This window comes from Oncorhynchus mykiss, chromosome 5 (assembly GCF_013265735.2).
Source record: "Oncorhynchus mykiss isolate Arlee chromosome 5, USDA_OmykA_1.1, whole genome shotgun sequence".
Taxonomy (NCBI): Eukaryota; Metazoa; Chordata; class Actinopteri; order Salmoniformes; family Salmonidae; genus Oncorhynchus; species Oncorhynchus mykiss.
In genome coordinates, this window is record NC_048569.1 from 14,213,043 (window position 1) to 14,236,571 (window position 23,529).

The 23,529-nt window shown below is 42.1% G+C and overlaps 1 protein-coding gene and 1 long non-coding RNA gene across 6 annotated transcripts in view; one reads left to right on the forward strand and one right to left on the reverse strand.

The window, feature by feature from the left end:
* LOC110523253 (ral guanine nucleotide dissociation stimulator) overlaps window positions 1-16,266 on the forward strand; it is an 80,877-nt gene extending 64,611 nt beyond the window's left edge. For 3 of the 4 annotated variants that reach the window (XM_036976848.1, XM_036976847.1, XM_036976845.1), the window contains exons 9-17: window positions 4,471-4,557; window positions 4,670-4,702; window positions 4,809-4,930; window positions 5,115-5,207; window positions 5,420-5,645; window positions 5,952-6,026; window positions 12,765-13,022; window positions 13,144-13,258; window positions 13,581-16,266. In XM_036976848.1, the coding sequence (XP_036832743.1) occupies window positions 4,471-4,557; window positions 4,670-4,702; window positions 4,809-4,930; window positions 5,115-5,207; window positions 5,420-5,645; window positions 5,952-6,026; window positions 12,765-13,022; window positions 13,144-13,258; window positions 13,581-13,756 (1,185 nt within the window). In that variant the 3' untranslated portion in view covers window positions 13,757-16,266. The remainder of the gene's footprint in view (window positions 1-4,470; window positions 4,558-4,669; window positions 4,703-4,808; window positions 4,931-5,114; window positions 5,208-5,419; window positions 5,646-5,951; window positions 6,027-12,764; window positions 13,023-13,143; window positions 13,259-13,580) is intronic. The other variant, XM_036976846.1, reaches the window with a different exon arrangement.
* Window positions 9,147-12,303, reverse strand: LOC118964566. 2 transcript variants are annotated; one of them, XR_005051648.1, is made up of 5 exons: window positions 12,267-12,303; window positions 11,670-11,730; window positions 9,440-9,500; window positions 9,233-9,354; window positions 9,147-9,195 (listed from the first exon to the last, which is right to left on the reverse strand). It is a non-coding gene; the product is annotated as an uncharacterized LOC118964566 (long non-coding RNA). The 2 variants fall into 2 exon arrangements; XR_005051647.1 differs by lacking the exons at window positions 11,670-11,730; window positions 12,267-12,303 and having other exon boundaries at window positions 9,233-9,378; window positions 9,464-9,576.
* Window positions 16,267-23,529: the final 7,263 nt, after the last annotated feature.

Sequence of the window (23,529 nt, forward strand, 5' to 3'; positions counted from 1 at the left end):
CACTCCCTTTGAAATTGACCCACTTTGTAGTAAATGGCTGTCATGGATGCCTCTAATGAAAATAGCTTAGAGGTGCAGTATTTTGCTGTTCACAATAAGGGGATTCATGTCATTGTTCTCTCTGTGGTGTATAGAATTAGAATGAATAAGAAGGGACACACCGCCCTCTAGTGGTTGTTTGGGGAATCAATCTGACTCGCAAAATGCTCACAGCTCACTCTAGTGGTGATATGCAACTTTACAGCTTAATTTGACTGTAATTACAATGTAATCATATGACAATTGCGCATTTATTAAACTGGGAACAGCAGCCAGCTGTAGATAGCTCATTTATATAAGCAGTGTCCACAGAGGGAGATGCAGATATTCAATTATTGATTTCCATATACTTTTTTCCCCCTGATGAAAAATGTATGTTACTCCTTATTTAATCACTAGCAAAGTCATGCATGCACACGTACACACATACACACACACACACACACACACACACACATAACATCGACAAGCTAACCACCTCCGTCATCGGCTTAATTAGAAAATGCATCAGTGACGCTGTACCCACCGTGAGGGTTCGCTGCTTCCCCAACCAAAAGTCCTGGATTAACACCAAGGTTGGCACTAAACTAAAGGACAAGGCTACCGCACACAGAGCTATTGTAGACAACCCTGAGGCTATGGCCGAGGACAGGAATAAGTACAAGAAGTACCGCTATGACCTCCACAGAGTCCTCAAACGAGCAAAAAGACAATATAGGAATAAGGTGGATTCATACTACACAGGCTCCGACGCCAACCGCATGTGTCAGGGGCTACAGTCCATTACGGATTACAAAGGAAGACCCAACCGTGATCTGCCCAACGATGTCTCTCTACCAGACCAACTCCATGCATTTTATGTACGCTTTGACATCGATCCGGGTGCGAGTGCTGTCACCGACCCGGGTGTGAGTGCTGTCACCGACCCGGGTGTGAGTGCTGTCACCGACCCGGGTGTGAGTGCTGTCACCGACCCGGGTGTGAGTGCTGTCACCGACCCGGGTGCGAGTGCTGTCACCAACCCAGAGGACTAATCTCGCTCTCCAAGGCCGACTTGAGAAGGGTCTTTAATCAGGTCAACAGCTGCAAGGCCGCGGGCCCCGTCGGTATTCCAGGGCACGTTCTCTGCATGTGCAGAACAGCTGGCAGGCATTTTCACGGTCATTTTCAACCTCTCCTTGTCCCAGTATGTAATCCCCATGTTTTAACATGGCCTACTGAGATCTCTTAAGGATTCATGCCACAATGATTACCGCCCTGTTGCACTCACTTCTGTGAAGTGCTAATGAAGTGCTTTGAGAGGCTGGTTATGGCACACATTAACTCCACCATTCCAGCTACCCTAGACCCACTCCATTTTGCATACTGCCCCAACAGACCCTTAGACCCAATCTCAATTGCTCCCCACACTGCCCTCACCCACCTAGATAAGAGGAATAACTACAGTGCATTCGGAAAGTATTCAGACCCTTGATTTTTTTTCCACGTGTCATCCTTATTCTAAAATTGATTTAAATCGTTTTTTCCCACTCATCAATCTACACACAATACCACATAATGACAAAGCAAAAACATTTTTTTAGAAATCTAAATCTGCAAATGTATTACAAATAAAAACCGGAAATATCACATTTACATAAGTATTCAAACCCCTTTACTCAGTACTTTGTTGTAGCACCTTTGGCAGCGATTACAGCCTCAAGTCTTCTTGGGTATGACACTACAAGCTTGGCACACCTGTATTTGGGAAGTTTCTCCTATTCTTCTCTGCAGATCCTCTCAAGCTCTGTCAGGTTGGATGGGGAGCGTTGCTGCACAGCTATTTTCAGGTCTCTCCAGAGATGTTCGATTGTGTTCTAGTCAGGGCTCTGGCTGGGCCACTCAAGGATGTTCAGAGACTTGTCCCGAAGCCACACCTGCGTTGTCTTGGCTGTGTGCTTAGGGTCGTTGTCCTGTTGGAAAGTGAACCTTCGCCCCAGTCTGAGGTCCTGATCGCTCTGGAGCAGGTTTTCATCAAGCATCTCTCTGTACTTTGCTCCATTCATCTTTCCCTCGATTCTAACTAGTCTCCCAGTCCCTGCTGCTGAAAAATATCCCCACAGCATGATGCTGCCACCACCATGATTTACTGTAGGGATGGTGCCAGGTTTCCTTCAGATGTGATGCTTGGCATTCAGGGCAAAGAGTTCAATCTTTCATCAGACCAGAGAATCTTGTTTCTCATGGTCTGAGAGTCCTTTAGGTGCCTTTTGGCAAACTCCAAGTGGGCTGTCATGTGCCTTTTACTCAGGAGAGGCTTCTGTCTGGCCACTCTACCATAAAGGCCTGCTTGTTGGAGTGCTGCAGAGATGGTTGTCCTTCTGGAAGTTTCTCCCATCTCCACAGAGGAGCTCTGTCAGAGTAACCATCGGGTTCTTTGTCACCTCCCTGACCATGGCCCTTCACCCCGTATTGCTCAGTTAGGCCGGGCGGCCAGCTCTAGGAAGAGTCTTAGTGGTTCCAAACTTTTTCCATTTAAGAATGTTCTTGGGGACCTTCAATGCTGCAGACATTTTTTGGTACCCTTCCCCAGATCTGTGCCTCGACACAATCCTGTCTCGGACATCTACAGACATTTCCTTCGACCTCATGGCTTGGTTTTAACTCTGACATGCACTGTCAACTGTGGACCTTTATATAGATGGGTGTGTTCCTTTCCATATCATGTCCAGTAGATTGTATTTACTACAGATGGACTCCAATCAAGCTGTAGAAACATCTCAAGGTTGATCAATGGAAACAGGATGCACCTGAGCTCAATTTTGAGTCTCATAGCAGAGGGTCTGAATACTTATGTAAATAAGGTATTTCTGTTTTGTATGTTATAAATTTGCCCAAATTCTAAAAACCTGTTTTTACTTTGTCATTGTGGGGTATTGTGTGTAGATTTGATGAGGGGGAAAAATTATTTAATACATTTCAGAATAAAGCTGTAACGTAACAAAATGTGGAAAAAGTCAAGGTGTCTGAATACTTTCCGAATGCACTGTATGTGAGAATGTTGTTCATTGACTACAGCTCAGCGTTTAACACCATTATCCCCTCCAAGCTCGTCACCAAGCTTAGGACTCTGGGTCTGAACACATACCTCTGCAACTGGATCCTGGACTTGACGTGCCGACTCCAGGTGGTAAGGGTAGGCAACATCACCTCCACCACACTGACCCTTAACACAGGAGCCCCACATGGGTGTGTGCTGAGTCCCCTCCTGTACTCCCTGTTCACCTACGACTGTGTACGACTTCAACGCCATTATCAAGTTCACTGATGACATGACGGTGGTAGGCCTGAGCACCGGCGACAATGAGTCAGCCTACAGGGAGGAGATCAGTGTGGTGCCAGAGCAACAACCTCTCCCTCAACGTCAGCAAGACCAAGGAGCTGATCGTGGACTATAGGAAATGGGGGGGTGAGCACACCCCAATCCACATCGACGGGGCGGCAGTGGAGCAGGTCGACAGCTTCAAGTTCCTCGTGTCCAAATCACTAAAGACTTCAAATGTCCAAACACACACGTAAAGTCATGTGTAGAAGGAGCTACTGCGCCTCTTCCACTCAAGAGGATGAAAAGGTTTGGCACGGACCCTCAAATCCTGAAAAGTTCTACAGCTGTACCATTGAGAGCATATTAACTGACTGCATCACTACTTGGTATGGCAATAGCACTGCCTTCGATCGCATGGCGCTACGTACATCACCGAGAACGAGCTTCCTGCCATTCAGGACCTCTATATCAGGCGGTGTGAAAAGAAGGCCCGGAAAATCGCCAAAGACCCCAACCACCCAGGCCGTAGACTATTTTCTCTGCTGCCTCACGGCAAGAGGTGTGTCAGGTCTGACCCCAACATGCACACATAATATGCACATACATTTATACTGACTCTACACACCCGCACACACCCACTCAACTGCAAGCTGCTGCTACTCTGTTTATCTTCTATCCAGTTGCCTAGTCACCCCTGTACATATCTACCTCCATCACCCCAGTATCCCTGTCCCCTTACCCCTATACATATCTACCTCTGTCACTCCAGTATCCCTGTCCCCTTACCCATATACATATCTACCTCTGTCACTCCAGTATCCCTGTCACCTTACCCCTATATATATCTACCTCCACCACTCCAGTATCCCTGCACATGTAAATATGGTATTGGAACTGACTTTTTGAAATATTTCCGGTATATAGTATGTTTACTTCCTTACCGGTACTTTATTGTGTATTTCAAATGTCTTATTCTTATTTCTCGTGTGATTTTTTTTTTTCCTAGTAATATATTGTTCTTGATTATTGCATTGTTGGGTTTTGATTTCACAGTACTTGTGCATGTGACATTAAAACTTGAAACACACGCTAACACCAGTCTCTGCCTGCCTGTTTGTTTATTTCAGAGTGTGATGCAGGGGACCATTCCCTACCTGGGCACTTTCCTTACAGACCTAGTCATGATGGACACAGCCATGAAGGACTACCTGGACGTGAGTGGCACACACACACACTCACACAAACACACACTCACACATCCCCTCTTTCCTCAAAATTACACACAACCCAATTTCTGTTCTGAATAACATATTTTCTTGTTTACAGGGAGGGCTGATCAATTTTGAGAAGAGGAGGAAGGTGAGAAATGCAATATGAATTGAAAGTGTGATGATGATTATGGTGATTACAATGATGATGAAGATGTGAGTGCATATTGATCATTTTCTTTCCTCTGGCTGTATAGGAGTTTGAGGTGATTGCCCAGATCAAGCTTCTGCAGCTGGCCTGCAACAACTATAACTTCACCCTAAACAAGCGTTTCCGAGAGTGGTTCTCCGGTGTGGACAAACTCACAGAGGCTGAGAGGTAAGAGAGAGAACAGATGTTACAAATACATGAAAGAGTATTTTCACACGGCACCAGAAATAGATTGTTGTGGGTGTGAGGAACAGTAGGGGGGGAAGAGAGGGAGACTTTGAAAAAAAAGGAGGAGTAATGAAAGACCGGAACACACAAACACATGCTCTTCTTTGTGTGTTTTTTCCCACAGCTACAGCCAGTCATGTGAGATCGAGCCATTGTCAGAGTCAGCCTCCAACACTCTCAAGAAGAAGAACACAGGAATCATCAAACGCTGGAGCGAGTAAGTCAATAAATATTATTGCAGGCAGTTATTTCTGTTCAATAGGTGCTATATATGATTTACAGTCTATTTGTGTCAATGTGTTTTAACTCATTATTCACCCTCTTCTTTTCTCCCACTCTTGCTCTCAACCTGCATTTTCTCTTCCATCTCTCCCCTCTCTGTCTCTCTCCGTCCCTCTCTCCCTCCCATTTCTTCACTCCCTCTCTCAGTCGCCAGCCTGCCAGCTCGGAGCCAGGCTGCAGCAGTGCGGGCAGCTCCCACTCCAAGTCCTTTGACCAGCTGCGTTACGCCCCCTGCCTGGGGGGCTCGGGTGGAGGTGGAGGGGGTGATGGAGCGGACTCCCTGAGCGTCACCTCCGCTGGCTCCAGCAGCTCCGATGTGGAGGAGATCAATATCAGCTTCATCTCCGACTCACCCGATGTCCACGAGCGAAAGGTGTGAGAGAGAGGAGATCTTCTATATATCTATTTATTTCATTTATACAGGAAAGTCGATTAAGAATATATTCTTATTTACAATGATGACATGTCAGTGGACAGGGATGTATTACTACGAGTGTGTGTTGACATCTGTAAGCTGGAAGTTGCCCCACCATGTGTGATGGGGATGTCAAAGACCATGATACCTGAATGATCACTATAGCCATACTACTGTCTTAGCATAGTATAACTCTTCCATCCCACAAGAAAGAGCTCATGTGAGGCCCACTGGTGACTGTAGCTCTTCATTCCTTTTCTGTAGACCTCCACGCCTTCCGTAAAACATTCCAATTCCACGTTAGGGAAGTGCGGCCCCTTGCCTGACCTGGCACCCACGGTACTATTTAATACTTACTGTCACCATCACATCACCCCTGTAGCCATTTTGTGAATGGGCGAGAACGGTGTGTGTGTGTGTGTGTGTGTGTGTGTGTGTGTGTGTGTGTGTGTGTGTGTGTGTGTGTGTGTGTGTTGAGTAGTTTCCGAATGTGTGCAGGTGTTGATTTATTCATGTGATTTGATCACCGCTGCACCTTGACCTTTTTTGTTTTGACTGATTTTATTTGTTGTGTCTTTGGTGAAGAGTTCATCTTGTATCCATAGTAACAGTTCACCTTGTATCCATACTACTCAGTAGAAGTAACAGTTCACCTTGTATCCATAGTAACAGTTCACCTTGTATCCATACTACTCAGTAGAAGTAACCGTTCACCTTGTATCCATACTACTCAGTAGAAGTAACAGTTCACCTTGTATCCATAGTAACAGTTCACCTTGTATCCATACTACTCAGAAGAAGTAACAGTTCATCTTGTATCCATACTACTCAGTAGAAGTAACAGTTCATCTTGTATCCATACTACTCAGAAGAAGTAACCGTTCATCTTGTATCCATACTACTCAGTAGAAGTAACCGTTCACCTTGTATTCATACTACTCAGTAGAAGTGACAGTTCACCTTGTATCCATAGTAACAGTTCACCTTGTATCCATACTACTCAGTATAAGTAACAGTTCATCTTGTATCCATACTACTCAGTATAAGTAACCGTTCACCTTGTATCCATACTACTCAGTAGAAGTAACAGTTCATCTTGTATCCATAGTAACAGTTCACCTTGTATCCATACTACTCAGTAGAAGTGACAGTTCACCTTGTATCCATAGTAACAGTTCACCTTGTATCCATACTACTCAGTAGAAGTAACAGTTAATCTTGTATCCATAGTAACAGTTCACCTTGTATCCATACTACTCAGTAGAAGTAACAGTTCACCTTGTATCCATAGTAACAGTTCACCTTGTATCCATACTACTCAGTAGAAGTAACCGTTCACCTTGTATCCATACTACTCAGTAGAAGTAACAGTTCACCTTGTATCCATAGTAACAGTTCACCTTGTATCCATACTACTCAGTAGAAGTAACCGTTCACCTTGTATCCATACTACTCAGTAGAAGTAACAGTTCACCTTGTATCCATAGTAACAGTTCATCTTGTATCCATACTACTCAGAAGAAGTAACCGTTCATCTTGTATCCATACTACTCAGTAGAAGTAACCGTTCACCTTGTATCCATACTACTCAGTAGAAGTGACAGTTCACCTTGTATCCATACTACTCAGTATAAGTAACAGTTCATCTTGTATCCATACTACTCAGTATAAGTAACCGTTCACCTTGTATCCATACTACTCAGTAGAAGTAACAGTTCATCTTGTATCCATAGTAACAGTTCACCTTGTATCCATACTACTCAGTAGAAGTGACAGTTCACCTTGTATCCATAGTAACAGTTCACCTTGTATCCATACTACTCAGTAGAAGTAACAGTTCACCTTGTATCCATAGTAACAGTTCATCTTGTATCCATACTACTCAGAAGAAGTAACCGTTCATCTTGTATCCATACTACTCAGTAGAAGTAACCGTTCACCTTGTATCCATACTACTCAGTAGAAGTGACAGTTCACCTTGTATCCATAGTAACAGTTCACCTTGTATCCATACTACTCAGTATAAGTAACCGTTCACCTTGTATCCATACTACTCAGTAGAAGTAACAGTTCATCTTGTATCCATAGTAACAGTTCACCTTGTATCCATACTACTCAGTAGAAGTGACAGTTCACCTTGTATCCATAGTAACAGTTCACCTTGTATCCATACTACTCAGTATAAGTAACCGTTCACCTTGTATCCATACTACTCAGTAGAAGTAACAGTTCATCTTGTATCCATAGTAACAGTTCACCTTGTATCCATACTACTCAGTAGAAGTGACAGTTCACCTTGTATCCATAGTAACAGTTCACCTTGTATCCATACTACTCAGTAGAAGTAACAGTTAATCTTGTATCCATAGTAACAGTTCACCTTGTATCCATACTACTCAGTAGAAGTAACAGTTCATCTTGTATCCATACTACTCAGTATAAGTAACCGTTCACCTTGTATCCATACTACTCAGTAGAAGTAACCGTTCACCTTGTATCCATAGTAACAGTTCACCTTGTATCCATACTACTCAGTAGAAGTAACCGTTCATCTTGTATCCATACTACTCAGTATAAGTAACCGTTCATCTTGTATCCATACTACTCAGTAGAAGTAACCGTTCACCTTGTATCCATACTACTCAGTAGAAGTAACAGTTCATCTTGTATCCATAGTAACAGTTCACCTTGTATCCATACTACTCAGTAGAAGTAACAGTTCATCTTGTATCCATAGTAACAGTTCACCTTGTATCCATACTACTCAGAAGAAGTAACCGTTCATCTTGTATCCATACTACTCAGTAGAAGTAACCGTTCACCTTGTATCCATACTACTCAGTAGAAGTAACAGTTCATCTTGTATCCATAGTAACAGTTCACCTTGTATCCATACTACTCAGTATAAGTAACCGTTCACCTTGTATCCATACTACTCAGTAGAAGTAACAGTTCACCTTGTATCCATAGTAACAGTTCACCTTGTATCCATACTACTCAGTAGAAGTAACCGTTCACCTTGTATCCATACTACTCAGTAGAAGTAACAGTTCACCTTGTATCCATAGTAACAGTTCACCTTGTATCCATACTACTCAGTAGAAGTAACAGTTCACCTTGTATCCATAGTAACAGTTAATCTTGTATCCATAGTAACAGTTCACCTTGTATACATACTACTCAGTAGAAGTAACAGTTCATCTTGTATCCATACTACTCAGTAGAAGTAACCGTTCACCTTGTATCCATACTACTCAGTAGAAGTAACCGTTCACCTTGTATCCATACTACTCAGTAGAAGTAACCGTTCACCTTGTATCCATACTACTCAGTAGAAGTAACAGTTCACCTTGTATCCATAGTAACAGTTCACCTTGTATCCATACTACTCAGTAGAAGTAACAGTTCACCTTGTATCCATACTACTCAATAGAAGTAACAGTTCACCTTGTATCCATACTACTCAGTAGAAGTAACAGTTCACCTTGTATCCATAGTAACAGTTCACCTTGTATCCATACTACTCAGTAGAAGTAACAGTTCACCTTGTATCCATACTACTCAGTAGAAGTAACAGTTCACCTTCTATCCATAGTAACAGTTCACCTTGTATCCATAGTAACAGTTCATCTTGTATCCATACTACTCAGTAGAAGTAACAGTTCACCTTGTATCCATAGTAACAGTTCACCTTGTATCCATACTACTCAGTAGAAGTAACAGTTCACCTTGTATCCATAGTAACAGATCACCTTGTATCCATAGTAACAGTTCACCTTGTATCCATACTACTCAGTAGAAGTAACAGTTCACCTTCTATCCATAGTAACAGTTCACCTTGTATCCATAGTAACAGTTCACCTTGTATCCATACTACTCAGTAGAAGTAACCGTTCACCTTGTATCCATACTACTCAGTAGAAGTAACAGTTCACCTTGTATCCATAGTAACAGTTCATCTTGTATCCATACTACTCAGAAGAAGTAACCGTTCATCTTGTATCCATACTACTCAGTAGAAGTAACCGTTCACCTTGTATCCATACTACTCAGTAGAAGTGACAGTTCACCTTGTATCCATACTACTCAGTATAAGTAACAGTTCATCTTGTATCCATACTACTCAGTATAAGTAACCGTTCACCTTGTATCCATACTACTCAGTAGAAGTAACAGTTCATCTTGTATCCATAGTAACAGTTCACCTTGTATCCATACTACTCAGTAGAAGTGACAGTTCACCTTGTGTCCATAGTAACAGTTCACCTTGTATCCATACTACTCAGTAGAAGTAACAGTTCACCTTGTATCCATAGTAACAGTTCATCTTGTATCCATACTACTCAGAAGAAGTAACCGTTCATCTTGTATCCATACTACTCAGTAGAAGTAACCGTTCACCTTGTATCCATACTACTCAGTAGAAGTGACAGTTCACCTTGTATCCATAGTAACAGTTCACCTTGTATCCATACTACTCAGTATAAGTAACCGTTCACCTTGTATCCATACTACTCAGTAGAAGTAACAGTTCATCTTGTATCCATAGTAACAGTTCACCTTGTATCCATACTACTCAGTAGAAGTGACAGTTCACCTTGTATCCATAGTAACAGTTCACCTTGTATCCATACTACTCAGTATAAGTAACCGTTCACCTTGTATCCATACTACTCAGTAGAAGTAACAGTTCATCTTGTATCCATAGTAACAGTTCACCTTGTATCCATACTACTCAGTAGAAGTGACAGTTCACCTTGTATCCATAGTAACAGTTCACCTTGTATCCATACTACTCAGTAGAAGTAACAGTTAATCTTGTATCCATAGTAACAGTTCACCTTGTATCCATACTACTCAGTAGAAGTAACAGTTCATCTTGTATCCATACTACTCAGTATAAGTAACCGTTCACCTTGTATCCATACTACTCAGTAGAAGTAACCGTTCACCTTGTATCCATAGTAACAGTTCACCTTGTATCCATACTACTCAGTAGAAGTAACCGTTCATCTTGTATCCATACTACTCAGTATAAGTAACCGTTCATCTTGTATCCATACTACTCAGTAGAAGTAACCGTTCACCTTGTATCCATACTACTCAGTAGAAGTAACAGTTCATCTTGTATCCATAGTAACAGTTCACCTTGTATCCATACTACTCAGTAGAAGTAACAGTTCATCTTGTATCCATAGTAACAGTTCACCTTGTATCCATACTACTCAGAAGAAGTAACCGTTCATCTTGTATCCATACTACTCAGTAGAAGTAACCGTTCACCTTGTATCCATACTACTCAGTAGAAGTAACAGTTCATCTTGTATCCATAGTAACAGTTCACCTTGTATCCATACTACTCAGTAGAAGTAACAGTTCATCTTGTATCCATACTACTCAGTATAAGTAACCGTTCACCTTGTATCCATACTACTCAGTAGAAGTAACAGTTCACCTTGTATCCATAGTAACAGTTCACCTTGTATCCATACTACTCAGTAGAAGTAACCGTTCACCTTGTATCCATACTACTCAGTAGAAGTAACAGTTCACCTTGTATCCATAGTAACAGTTCACCTTGTATCCATACTACTCAGTAGAAGTAACAGTTCACCTTGTATCCATAGTAACAGTTAATCTTGTATCCATAGTAACAGTTCACCTTGTATACATACTACTCAGTAGAAGTAACAGTTCATCTTGTATCCATACTACTCAGTAGAAGTAACCGTTCACCTTGTATCCATACTACTCAGTAGAAGTAACCGTTCACCTTGTATCCATACTACTCAGTAGAAGTAACCGTTCACCTTGTATCCATACTACTCAGTAGAAGTAACAGTTCACCTTGTATCCATAGTAACAGTTCACCTTGTATCCATACTACTCAGTAGAAGTAACAGTTCACCTTGTATCCATACTACTCAATAGAAGTAACAGTTCACCTTGTATCCATACTACTCAGTAGAAGTAACAGTTCACCTTGTATCCATAGTAACAGTTCACCTTGTATCCATACTACTCAGTAGAAGTAACAGTTCACCTTGTATCCATACTACTCAGTAGAAGTAACAGTTCACCTTCTATCCATAGTAACAGTTCACCTTGTATCCATAGTAACAGTTCATCTTGTATCCATACTACTCAGTAGAAGTAACAGTTCACCTTGTATCCATAGTAACAGTTCACCTTGTATCCATACTACTCAGTAGAAGTAACAGTTCACCTTGTATCCATAGTAACAGATCACCTTGTATCCATAGTAACAGTTCACCTTGTATCCATACTACTCAGTAGAAGTAACAGTTCACCTTCTATCCATAGTAACAGTTCACCTTGTATCCATAGTAACAGTTCACCTTGAATCCATACTACTCAGTAGAAGTAACAGTTCACCTTGTATCCATACTACTCAGTAGAAGTAACAGTTCACCTTGTATCCATAGTAACAGTTCATATTGTATCCATACTAGTCAGTAGAAGTAACAGTTCACCGTGTATCCATACTACTCAGTAGAAGTAACAGTTCACCTTGTATCCATAGTAACAGATCACCTTGTATCCATAGTAACAGATCACCTTGTATCCATAGTAACAGTTCACCTTGTATCCATACTACTCAGTAGAAGTAACAGTTCACCTTGTATCCATAGTAACAGTTCACCTTGTATCCATAGTAACAGTTCACCTTGTATCCATACTACTCAGTAGAAGTAACAGTTCACCTTGTATCCATACTACTCAGTAGAAGTAACAGTTCACCTTCTATCCATAGTAACAGATCACCTGGTTGCACATTCTTCTGTCCACATATTTCATTGTGTTTTCTACATTTTATGTGCATGTCATGTTAGTTGCAGGCACTCTTGGGGATCCCATTAGAGAAAAAAAGACCAGCCTCAATTTCAGTGTTCCCAAGTATTTGTCTTAATTCATTGGAATTCATTCAATAGATCCCAGTCATGTTAAATGATCATGTTTAATATGCATTGCTTAACTTGATTGCATCTCAATATTCTTAAGTGGCACTGTAATCTAACCTGTGCCTACCCCCCTTCTCTCTCTGTCTCTCTCCAGTTCTGGGAGTCTACCTCTCTGTCCTCCTTGGATGCCTCTGGTCTGGGCTCTGGCTCGGGCTCCAGTAGCGCCTCCTCCTCCTCCATGTCCTCCACGCCTGTGGCGGGTGCGGGCTCCCGCTCACACAAGCGCTCCGTGTCGGGCGTGTCCAGCTACTCGTCGCTGTCACTGCCCCTCTACAACCAGCAGGTGGATGACTGCTGCATCATCCGGGTCAGCCTGGACGTAGACAACGGCAACATGTACAAGAGCATCCTGGTGAGCTGCTGCGTTCGTTTTGAATATGATAGATTAGAAAAGAGAATTTCCCTGCCAATGTGTTTAGTGGTTGTGAGGTCTGGTTGAGTCAAATTTCTTGTGGTCATCACATGATCTCCAGGTGACCAGTCAGGACAAGACGCCGGCGGTGGTCAGGAAGGCCATGGTGAAACACAACCTGGACCGGGAGAGAGCGGAGGATTACGAACTGCTGCAGAAGATCTCTGAGGAGAAAGGTCAGTCAGCTGTTTGTCACGTTCACTCAGGACTTATAGTAGAACCTGAAAGATACAAACCTCAACGTTCATGCATTTTGAACTACATTTCACACTTACAAACATTTCAGTTTTCCCCACACCCTCCATTCTGGACCTGTTCGTATCTCTGGTCACTGTCATTTTTATAAATACCTGCATACGCCTTGTCTAACAATCTCTCCTTCCATCTTCTCTAACAGATTTTGACATTCTCTCTTGCCTGTTGTTTCAATGTGCCTTTTAACCATGCCAATGTTTCTTTTGCACCCCCCCCCCCCCCCCCCCCCCCCCCCCTCCACAGAGCTGAAGATTCCAGACAATGCCAACGTTTTCTATGCCATGAACTCTTCGGCCAACTACGACTTTGTCCTGAAGAAACGCGGCTTCCCCAAGGTGGGCCGGACCAAGCACGTGGCCAGCTCCACCCTGCCGCGAATGAAGCAGAAAGGCCTGAAAATCGCAAAGGGCATCTTCTGAGGGGTAATGCCATGTCACCAGAAACCCTCACCCACCTCCCTGCTTCCTGCTGGGCTTTCTGGGTGCCATCTTTGAGTGCCACCCCTGCTGTGCCATGGTAGAGGGACCTGTTGCCAGCTAGGCTGTGTTCAGCATCTGAGCGTGAAAGCCTCAGAGGACTAATAAAGCTGAATGGAATGGAAATCCCTATTGGCCAATGAACTTGCACTCAACTCCATTTTGCGAGGCAGGTGACTGTCCTTGTGGAAGTAGTGACTCTGTGTGGATGCTGTGTATGCTTACCCACATCTGACCCCTCTCCCAGGTGTTTCCTAACCAGGCTACAACCCATGTTCAGGTCACTTCCTGTGAGTCCACATCACTTCCTGTTAGCTTCACAGCTCTCTGTGGATGCCCTAATCGAGAGGGGAAAACCCAAGTAAAAATATAACTATGTCATCTAGGTGCGTAGGAAAATGAATTCCTCCCCTCTAAAGGAGTTACACTCCCTCTAGTTTCTACAGACCTCTCCCTCAGCAAAGGTTCAGGTACTATTTTTTTACACTCCTTTCTAGACTACCATCAACTGCGTCTGTTTCTTCGATGTTCCGCGACACGCGGACTGAGACAGATGGACAGATGCTCAGTACTGCCAGCTAGCGGAGGGAAACGCGTTCCAACGAACCACTAAAAGGATTTTGGGAGAGAAAGGCCCCTACTGGATAGATACATTGGGTTGTTAACCAATCATCAGAAACTTTACTCCTTTTAACTCCTCACTGCTAATGGGAACATGTCCAGTTTGTTAAACTAACACTATTCACACAAATAGGGCATTATTATTACTACAAACATTCAATAATAGCTCATTTTGTCACTGCTTTGATGCGGCGGCACTCTGCATTTGTGCATTGCGTCTTATTTCTCCAAGTGGTGCTAACAGACAATGAAATGCTACAGCCAGCCCGCTCCCTCCCTCCCTCCCCTTTTATTTCATGCCTGATGTCGTTCAGTTTCACACTAGAGTTTGAGAGAGAGGCTCTCTCCTGACATGAAGGAGTAGGCAGCCATGAGGGCTCAATGATGATGGTTCATGGAAATAGTGCAACTGAGGCATCCAGCATCCATTTTGGTTCAGTATTTGTTTTAATGGGTGCATTTCTGGGAAGCCAAAAAAAGCGATGTGGCCAGTTAGAGTACATTATGGTGACCTGAAATGCACAATGTCAGGCGGCCATTGCGGCTCAAACACGATGGCACTAAATGGCTTCTCCTCGATTGGCAATGCCTTAGAGAGTAGAACTGCCTACATGTGAGCCGAATGGCACAAAATGGCTGTTGTTGGCATGGTGACCACTCCCTCAGATCATCAAGAAAGTTAGCTTTGAGCCATTTGATGGACCCCAATGTGTGTTAGACCCTCTTGTCAATGACTTGCAGGAGGAGAGAAATGTATGTAAAAGGACACTGTGCTCCCTTTTAACTAGAAGTGCGTGTGTGGAAAGTACTATAGCACTCGGAGAGAGAGATGTATGTTGTATTGTGAAACGAAGCGTGGTTTTTAAATGTCCAGTCTTTTTGTTCCCTATAGTGTAAAGAAGAAGAAACGAGAATGAAAGGACTGTCCCTTTTGTTTGCTCCCTTCCTTTCATCACAAGGCCTTTCATCCTTGTGTACCAGGGTTGGATGTCAACTTCAGTTCAATTCAGTTAATTCAGCAGATAAATGAAAAAGAGGAAGAGAAAGTACAACTCAACTAAAACATTGTCAACTCCACGTGTGCCAAAGACCGGTGGACTATGATGAAGTATGAGGTGGTTTCGGGAGCATTGAGATTTGAAGTGGAGGGAGTGAGTTTGCCTGCTGTTGAGAGGTTCAGAAGTTGTGATTCTTTCTGTATGAGATGAGTCCTTGGTTTGTAGTACCCCATGTCTATCCATTTCCTACAGTATTGCAGCACTTTGGATCAAACCTAATATCCCTATTTAACAGCAGCCATGACAGTAGTGTTGTGGATTACAGTGTTAAAACTCAAGCCTTTGCTCAAAGAGTTTTCTGCAACTAGTGACTTTTTGACTGTGACCGTGTCACACTGAGTACGGTTACATGCACACAATAATACAATTATAGTCAAATTAATATAATAGTTTGATTAAAACGTTTACATGCTTTGCGAGAATAAATGATTTCCCTCATAATTGTGTTTACATGGAGCCATCTGAAATCAGACAACCTGGTGGGACTTTGATGAATGCAGAATATCGGCAATCAAAATAAACGTTCTACCACAGCGACCATGCTATTTGAGAAGCATAGTTGATTCTGAGTTCGGACATACAACGTTTATGTGAAAACGACTTCTAAGATGTGTACTTTAAGTTTTTCCTAACTCACTTCACTCGTGTAAAAGAAGGAAGCTCGCCCTGCTTGCGCTAACACACACACACACACACACACACACACACACACACACACACACACACACACACACACACACACACACACACACACACACACACACAGAACAAACACATCGCTAAAACTGATTAAAGCATTTACATGTCCTAAAATGTTGAAAGATGGCTCAGAAAATCAGGTGTTTTAATTGGCGTATGCTTACTTTGAATATGACCGTATGCCGATTTAAGATAAGCAGAGTAAGGTGTTTACATGACTAATGCCATATTCAGCCTTCTGCCATAATCAGTTTAACATCAAATTATTAATGTGCATGTAACCGTACTCAATGTGTCATGTGCAAGACAGTAAATGTTCTAATAGGGACATGGGATTGCATCTCTATCAGAGGGCACATCTAAACTGGCTATACTTCACTTTTATAGCCTTTTTACACTATTGTGCTAACCTGAACCGTAGTGTGCTGGCTCGATCTGATATTTTCTTTTGACATGGTACGTAACCAGGCCAACGCAGTACAGCTTGGCTCAGCTCAGTACAGTAAAAAAGGGTATGTCAAATGCCACATAAATCCTATAACACGCCACAGCAGTCGTCAGACTACATTTCACAACAAACGCTTGATGTGCCTAACAGTAAAGCCATGGAAATGGTTTCATGTGCTATGATGATCGTGTTTCACATGTCAGTTATCAGAAACATGGGTGGTCATATTTATCGCATGTTAGTACTGCATTATGAATGCATTACGGCAGTATAATATAAGTGATTTTCATGCTTTCAAGTGTGCTGGTTGGTGGTGGTGTTGAAAAGGACGCTGTATGTTTGTGGATGTTGGGGTCCGGTAGTCTACTGTGATTACATGTGATTTGCTGGACTTCATATTAGTGGTGTTGATGGAAGTTGCCCCTAAGCCCTGATTCAAGGTCAGTGTCTATTTCTACATCCTATGAACAAGATTAGGATTTGTGTTGGGAAAGCTGAACCTGGATCTGCAGTTAAATACTTTTTGTGGTTGATCAATGAGTGAGAGATGGATTCTTTAACTGGAGATCCTTAAACTTTAGTGAAAAATCATGCATTTGTGTCAATGGGAGATTTACACTTAAGTTTCCAGTTAATGTCAGTAAGCGTTCATCCCGGAATGTGTGCTTATCTTTATTTTTTGCTAATGTCTTTGTGCCCTCCCCAGCTACCCAGCCTATCTACACTGAGTGTACACAACAGTAGGAACACTTACCTAATACTGAGTTGCACCCCCCCTTTTGCCCTCAGAACAGCCTCAATTCGTTGGGGCATGGACTCTACAAGGTGTTGAAAGCGTTCCACAGGGATGCTGGCCCATGTTGACTACAATGTTTGTCACAGTTTCAAGTTGGCTGGATGTCCTTCTGGTGGTGGACCATTCTTTATACACACAGGAGACTGTTGAGCTTGAAAAACCCAACAGCGTTGCAGTTTTTTGACACACTCAAACCGATGCACCTGGCACATACTACCATACCCTGTTCAAAGGCACTTAAATATTTTGTCTTGCCCATTCACCCTCTGACTGGCACACATAAACAATAAATGTCTCAATTGTGTCAATGCTTAAAAATGCTTCTTTAACCTGTCTCCTCCCCTTCATCTACACTGATTTGAAGTGGAGCTTTCAACTGGATTCACAAGGTCAGTCTGTCATGGAAAGAGCAGGTGTTCTTAATATTTTGTACACACAGTGTATATATCAGAGGTTGGAGAGGGGGATCTGACAAAAAGATGTCAGCATTTCAGGTTTCACAAATGCTAGTCTGTGTGTGTAAGTGACACACACACACACACTCTTCTGTGTCTATTGTAAATGAAGGGCCAAAGACTGCACCTCTCCCTCTAAGTTAGTCCCTCTCAGAAACCCAGATTGATCAGGAATATGTCACCTTGCCTCTCACAATGATCATCCTTAAAACCTTTGTGCCATCGCTCTCCGTCACTGTCAAAGGCTCTGAACTTTCTAACGATTACCTGTTCAATGTTTTTTCTATGTTCTTTTTGTATTTTTTGTATATTAAAAGACTCAATGTCCTTTGTACTTTAGATTATTTTCTTCATTTTCCTGCTTTGTGTTTGCTGGCTTTATTTATTAACTTGTAAATACTTTTTTGTAGCATTGTACATTGTTTCTTTTCCCATGCAATTACAAATTAATATATATGTAAATATAAATATATATGCGAAGTTTATACCACAGTATTTGTGGATCAACTTGTCTCCATATCCCGTTGACTTTGGTTGCTTTACATCAATCCTCTGTCGTTTTTGTATAATGGTCAGTTTTGATATTGCTTTCCCCCTTATTGTGTTTAATGTTGGAGAAAAAACACCTAATAAAAACTTACTGTGTGTCAAAACATTTGCATATGTCTTCGCTGGCGGAGTAGAGGACCTTGTGCATTTCGGGTAAAATATCAACTAAATTTTTATATCCCAGGACAAATTAGCTAGCAACTCCAGTACAGCTCGCATTCCTCCAGTACAGTGCCAGACACTTGTAGAATCTATGCAAAAGCACATTGAAGCTGTTCTGGCGGCTCTTGGTGGCCCAACGCCCTATTAAGACACTATGTTGGTGTTTCCTTTTATTTTGGCAGTTACCTGTATCAATAAACAATACATTTGACAACAAATCAAAAGCAAGCTCTGTGTACAGATACAAGACATCAGTACAAATGTCCTGTGTGTCTAGTACAGCTAAAGAGCAGTGACTCCTGTTGCCAGAAACTCAGTAACTCTTCTCTGTTAGACATGTGGGCTTCTTGCTAGTTCAAAGACTAATTCAGTCAAATCATATTCAACCAAGAGCAGTGTACTGAGGGGTATCTCCTCTCACAAGTTGTTGTTACTCTGTCTTCTGTCTGATGCCCATTAGCCACACAAGTCATTGACGCTAAAGGCCGGGGTTCAATCCGATCACGCATTTGGAAAATGCCTTTAAATTATGCATTGCTGACACAAAATATTGCCTTTAAAAAATATGCATTGCTGATCTGATTGAATCCTGGCCTGACACGGAACCCAAACCGGCAAGGTACGTGCGCCATCGTGCATAAATGTATTTTGTCCCCCCACACCAAACGCAATCACGGCACGCAGGTTAAAATATCAAAACAAACTCTGAACCAATTATATTAATTTGGGGACAGGTCGAAAAGCATTAAACATTTATGGCAATTTAGCTTGCACTTGCTAGCGAATTTGTCCTATTTAGCTAGCTTGCTGTTGCTAGCTAATTTGTCCTGGGATATAAACATTGAGTTGATATTTTACCCGAAATGCACAAGGTCCTCTACTCCGCCAATTAATCCACACACAAAACGGTCAACCGAATCGTTTGTAGTCATCTCTCCTCCTTCCAGGCTTTTTCTTCTCTTGACTTTATATTGCGATTGGCAACTTTCATAAATGGGTATAACCAATGAGGAGATGGCTGCTTCTATAAACCAATGAGGAGATGGGAGAGGCAGGACTTGCAGCGCGATCAGCGACAGAAATAGAACCGACTTCTATTTTAGCCCTTGGCAACGCAGACGCTCGCTGGCGTGGGCGAGCAGTGTGGGTGCAATAATTGAACAAGATGTATGTCTAAATGTATTTTGCAACGCTCGCAGTGTAGTCAGCCTGTTAGGCTATTCCCATAGATTTGCTCCTTATAAATATAGTAGCACCTGTCGACAATTGTGTCTCTATCTTCGCTATTCCTTGTTTCATAGGATGACCTTGGTTACGTGGTAATATGTTCTAAATTACAGTGTCTACACAATGTTACAATGTAATGAGTGCTTGAGTAGTTCTTTGACCAAATACTATTTTACACTCAAGTAGTTTTTAGAAAGGCTACTTTTACTTCTTCTTGGGTGACGGTGCCTTTGTAAGGACTCCTTCGTATTGAAGCATTTGCCCCTACCATGGCGCCTATAGAAATGTTCACTCGGTTTTCAGTGGGACTTTTTTTATGTGTGCCTAATGCACTTGATGAAATATAGCATTTTCTACATACAGGGCACACATAGGATTTATCCCCTGTGTGAGTCCTCATGTGAACTGTCAGAGAAGCACGAGCTGCGAAATTTCTTTCACAAAAACTGCAATTAAGAGGTTTCTCCCCTGTGTGCCTCCTCATGTGCACTTTCTGTTCTATTATAAAGCCTTCGTGTTCCCGTCTGTTCTATTATAAAGCCTGTGTTCCCGTCTGTTCTATTATAAAGCCTGTGTTCCCGTCTGTTCTATTATAAAGCCTGTGTTCCCGTCTGACCTATTATGAGCGCCGCGGTCGGCCAATGTGTCAGACTCAGAGCTCTCTGTGTTCATAATCCTTGCTGGTGAGACTGTGTTGGAAACATTTGAAACCTTAACCTTCATATTATCGAGAAATAATTTTACAAATACAAAAGATAAGAGTTTTTAACACCGAGTCCCAAGACACTTTTTGAACTAATAGAAGCTGGGAAGGGAAAAAAACTATCTTGGATCAAATCTGGGTTACACAAAATACCACATTGGGAATCTGTGTTAAAACAGTTTACAAGTGTACCCTTTGTAGGCTATTTGTACAATTCTTTCTTGATATTAAAATAGTTACAAAAGGTGTCTAAAACTGTATTCACAAACAAGGATTATTAATGTCTTCAGACAGAGTTTTGGGTCTGTTTACATATTGGCCGGCCCAGGCACACATAATTCTACCAACGGGAACCCAAACGCTGTGGGTCGTTATCGGCTGCACGACCTGTTCAGGACACCTTTTCTCATGCACTAATGCTGCATTCATGACATGTCGGAAACTCTGAACCTCCTAGTTAAAATAAAGGTAAATTATTTGTGTACAACTTCCTACTGATACATTCCAAGTGGGAAACTTGAGAATCATCTTTGTACAACGAGTCATGTATAGCCATAACAGATTTTCATGACCTTTTGTGTCTGCTTTTGAGACACAGTTCGAATCCCACCCTAGGACAATAGATGTTGAGTAATTACAATCACAATACAGTAACTATTGGTCACTTTATTATGTATTATTGTAATATGTATTCATTATAGAATTCTGTCAGTTATTAATGATACACCTATAGCTTTTTTAACTGCACTGTAGAGAGTTGCACTGGAGAGAGTTGCACTGTAGAGAGTTGCACTGTAGAGAGTTGCACTGGAACTCTGCACCAATACCACAAGTATTTAACTTATTAACACAAACCAAAGACGGTCATTTAATATGAATGCACTTTTATTGCAACACTGAGGAAAACATTTTTTTTTTAACTCGGACAAAACCACACAGAATTTTCCCAAGAACTGTACACATTAACAAGCAATACTGTATTACAATATTATCAATCACATTTTGATTTGATAGATATTGAGTCATTATTTAGATATGTATAATGGATATGTAGGCCCAGATATCACCAATCTTCAAATAAAATGGAGCATACATAAAATAAACAAGGTATTACAATTTATATACATTGGGGTGTGTGTGTGTGTGAGAGAGAAAGAGAGAATGTTGTGTTTTATTTTTTATTTTTAGCTACCCATCTCTGCTTTTCTGCTTCATAAAAAGCTGAGGCCAGGAACTTCCTCCAGGTCATCTTTCTTTCCATTCCTTGGCTTTGGTACATCAAAAATACTTTTGCAGGACAATAAACATATTTGCCTGTCACTCCTGGGAACGCTGTGTGTATGTGAGGGCTGTTGGGTAAATGAAGTACCACAGAGGACTGCTGTGACTGCAGCTGAACTGCTGGGGGTGGCAGATTTAAAAGAGAGATGCACAAAGTGACAATAAATATACAGCTCAACAACGTGTTTGTGAGTGAGTGAGTGCACTTACAGTTGACCAGGGAAACTCTAGCAGGGCACACATTTTACGAACTGACTTGTTGGAAAGGTCGCATATTATGACGGTGTCACGCTGAAAGGCTCTGAGCTCATTCTGCTGCCAATGTTTTCCTATGGAGATTGCATGACTGTGTGCTCAATTGTACACACCTGTCAGCAACATGTGTGGCTGAAATAGCCAAATCCACTCATTTCAAGTGACGTCTACATACTACTGTAGTGTAGTTCCAAAGGTGTTCAAAACCGTATTCGCAAGAGAGGATTATTAAGTATTTATGCTGCAGTAGTTTATGTGTCGGGGGGCTAGGGTCAGTTTGTTATATCTGGAGTACTTCTCCTGTCCTATCCGGTGCCCTGTGTTAATTTAAGTATGCTCTCTCTAATTCTCTCTTTCTTTCTCTCTCTCGGAGGACCTGAGCCCTAGAACCATGCCTCAGGACTACCTGACATGATGACTCCTTGCTGTCCCCAGTCCACCTGGCCGTGCTACTGCTCCAGTTTCAACTGTTCTGCCTGGGATTATTATTATTTGTCCATGCTGGTCATTTATGAACATTTGAACATCTTGGCCATGTTCTGTTATAATCTCCACCCGGCACAGCCAGAAGAGGACTGGCCACCCCACACAGCCTGGTTCCTCTCTAGGTTTCTTCCTAGGTTTTGGCCTTTCTAGGGAGTTTTTCCTAGCCACCGTGCTTCTACACCTGCATTGCTTGCTGTTTGGGGTTTTAGGCTTGGTTTCTGTACAGCACTTTGAGATATCAGCTGATGTACGAAGGGCTATATAAATACATTTGATTTGATTTGATTTAACGTTTTTAGACAGCGTGTTGGGTCTGTTAACATATCAAATCAAACTTTATTTGTCACATTCGCAGAATACAAGTGTAGACTTTACCGTGAAATGCTTACTTACAAGCTCTTAACCAACAGTGCAGTTCAAGAAGAAAGTATTTACCAAGTAGGCTAAAATAAAAAGTTACAATAAAAAGTAACACAATAAGAATAACGAGGCTATATACAGGGGGCACCGGTACCAAGTCAGTGTGCAGGGGTACAGGCTAGTTGAGGTAATCTGTACATGTAGGTGGGGGCGAAGTGACTATGCATAGATAACAAACAAACAGCGAGTAGCAGCAGTGTACAAAAGGAAGGGGGGGGGGGGTCAATGTAAATTGTCCGGTGGCAATTTTATGAATTGTCTAATGGCTTGGGGGTAGAAGCTGTTGAAGAGCCTTTTGGTCCTAGACATGGCACTCCGGTACTGCTTGCCGTGCTGTAGCAGAAAAAACAGTCTATAACTTGGGTGACTGGAGTCAATTTTATTGGCCGGCTGCGGCATGCATAATTGTACTGATGGGAACTCAAAGGACGTGTGCCGTTATAGGATACAACTCAAGGTGTCATAAAAAAAATGCACCCCCCACCCCAATGTTACAAATATTTTCAAATTACCCTCTCCTTGTACTGTAACAAAACAATGTGAACACCTTCCCCAC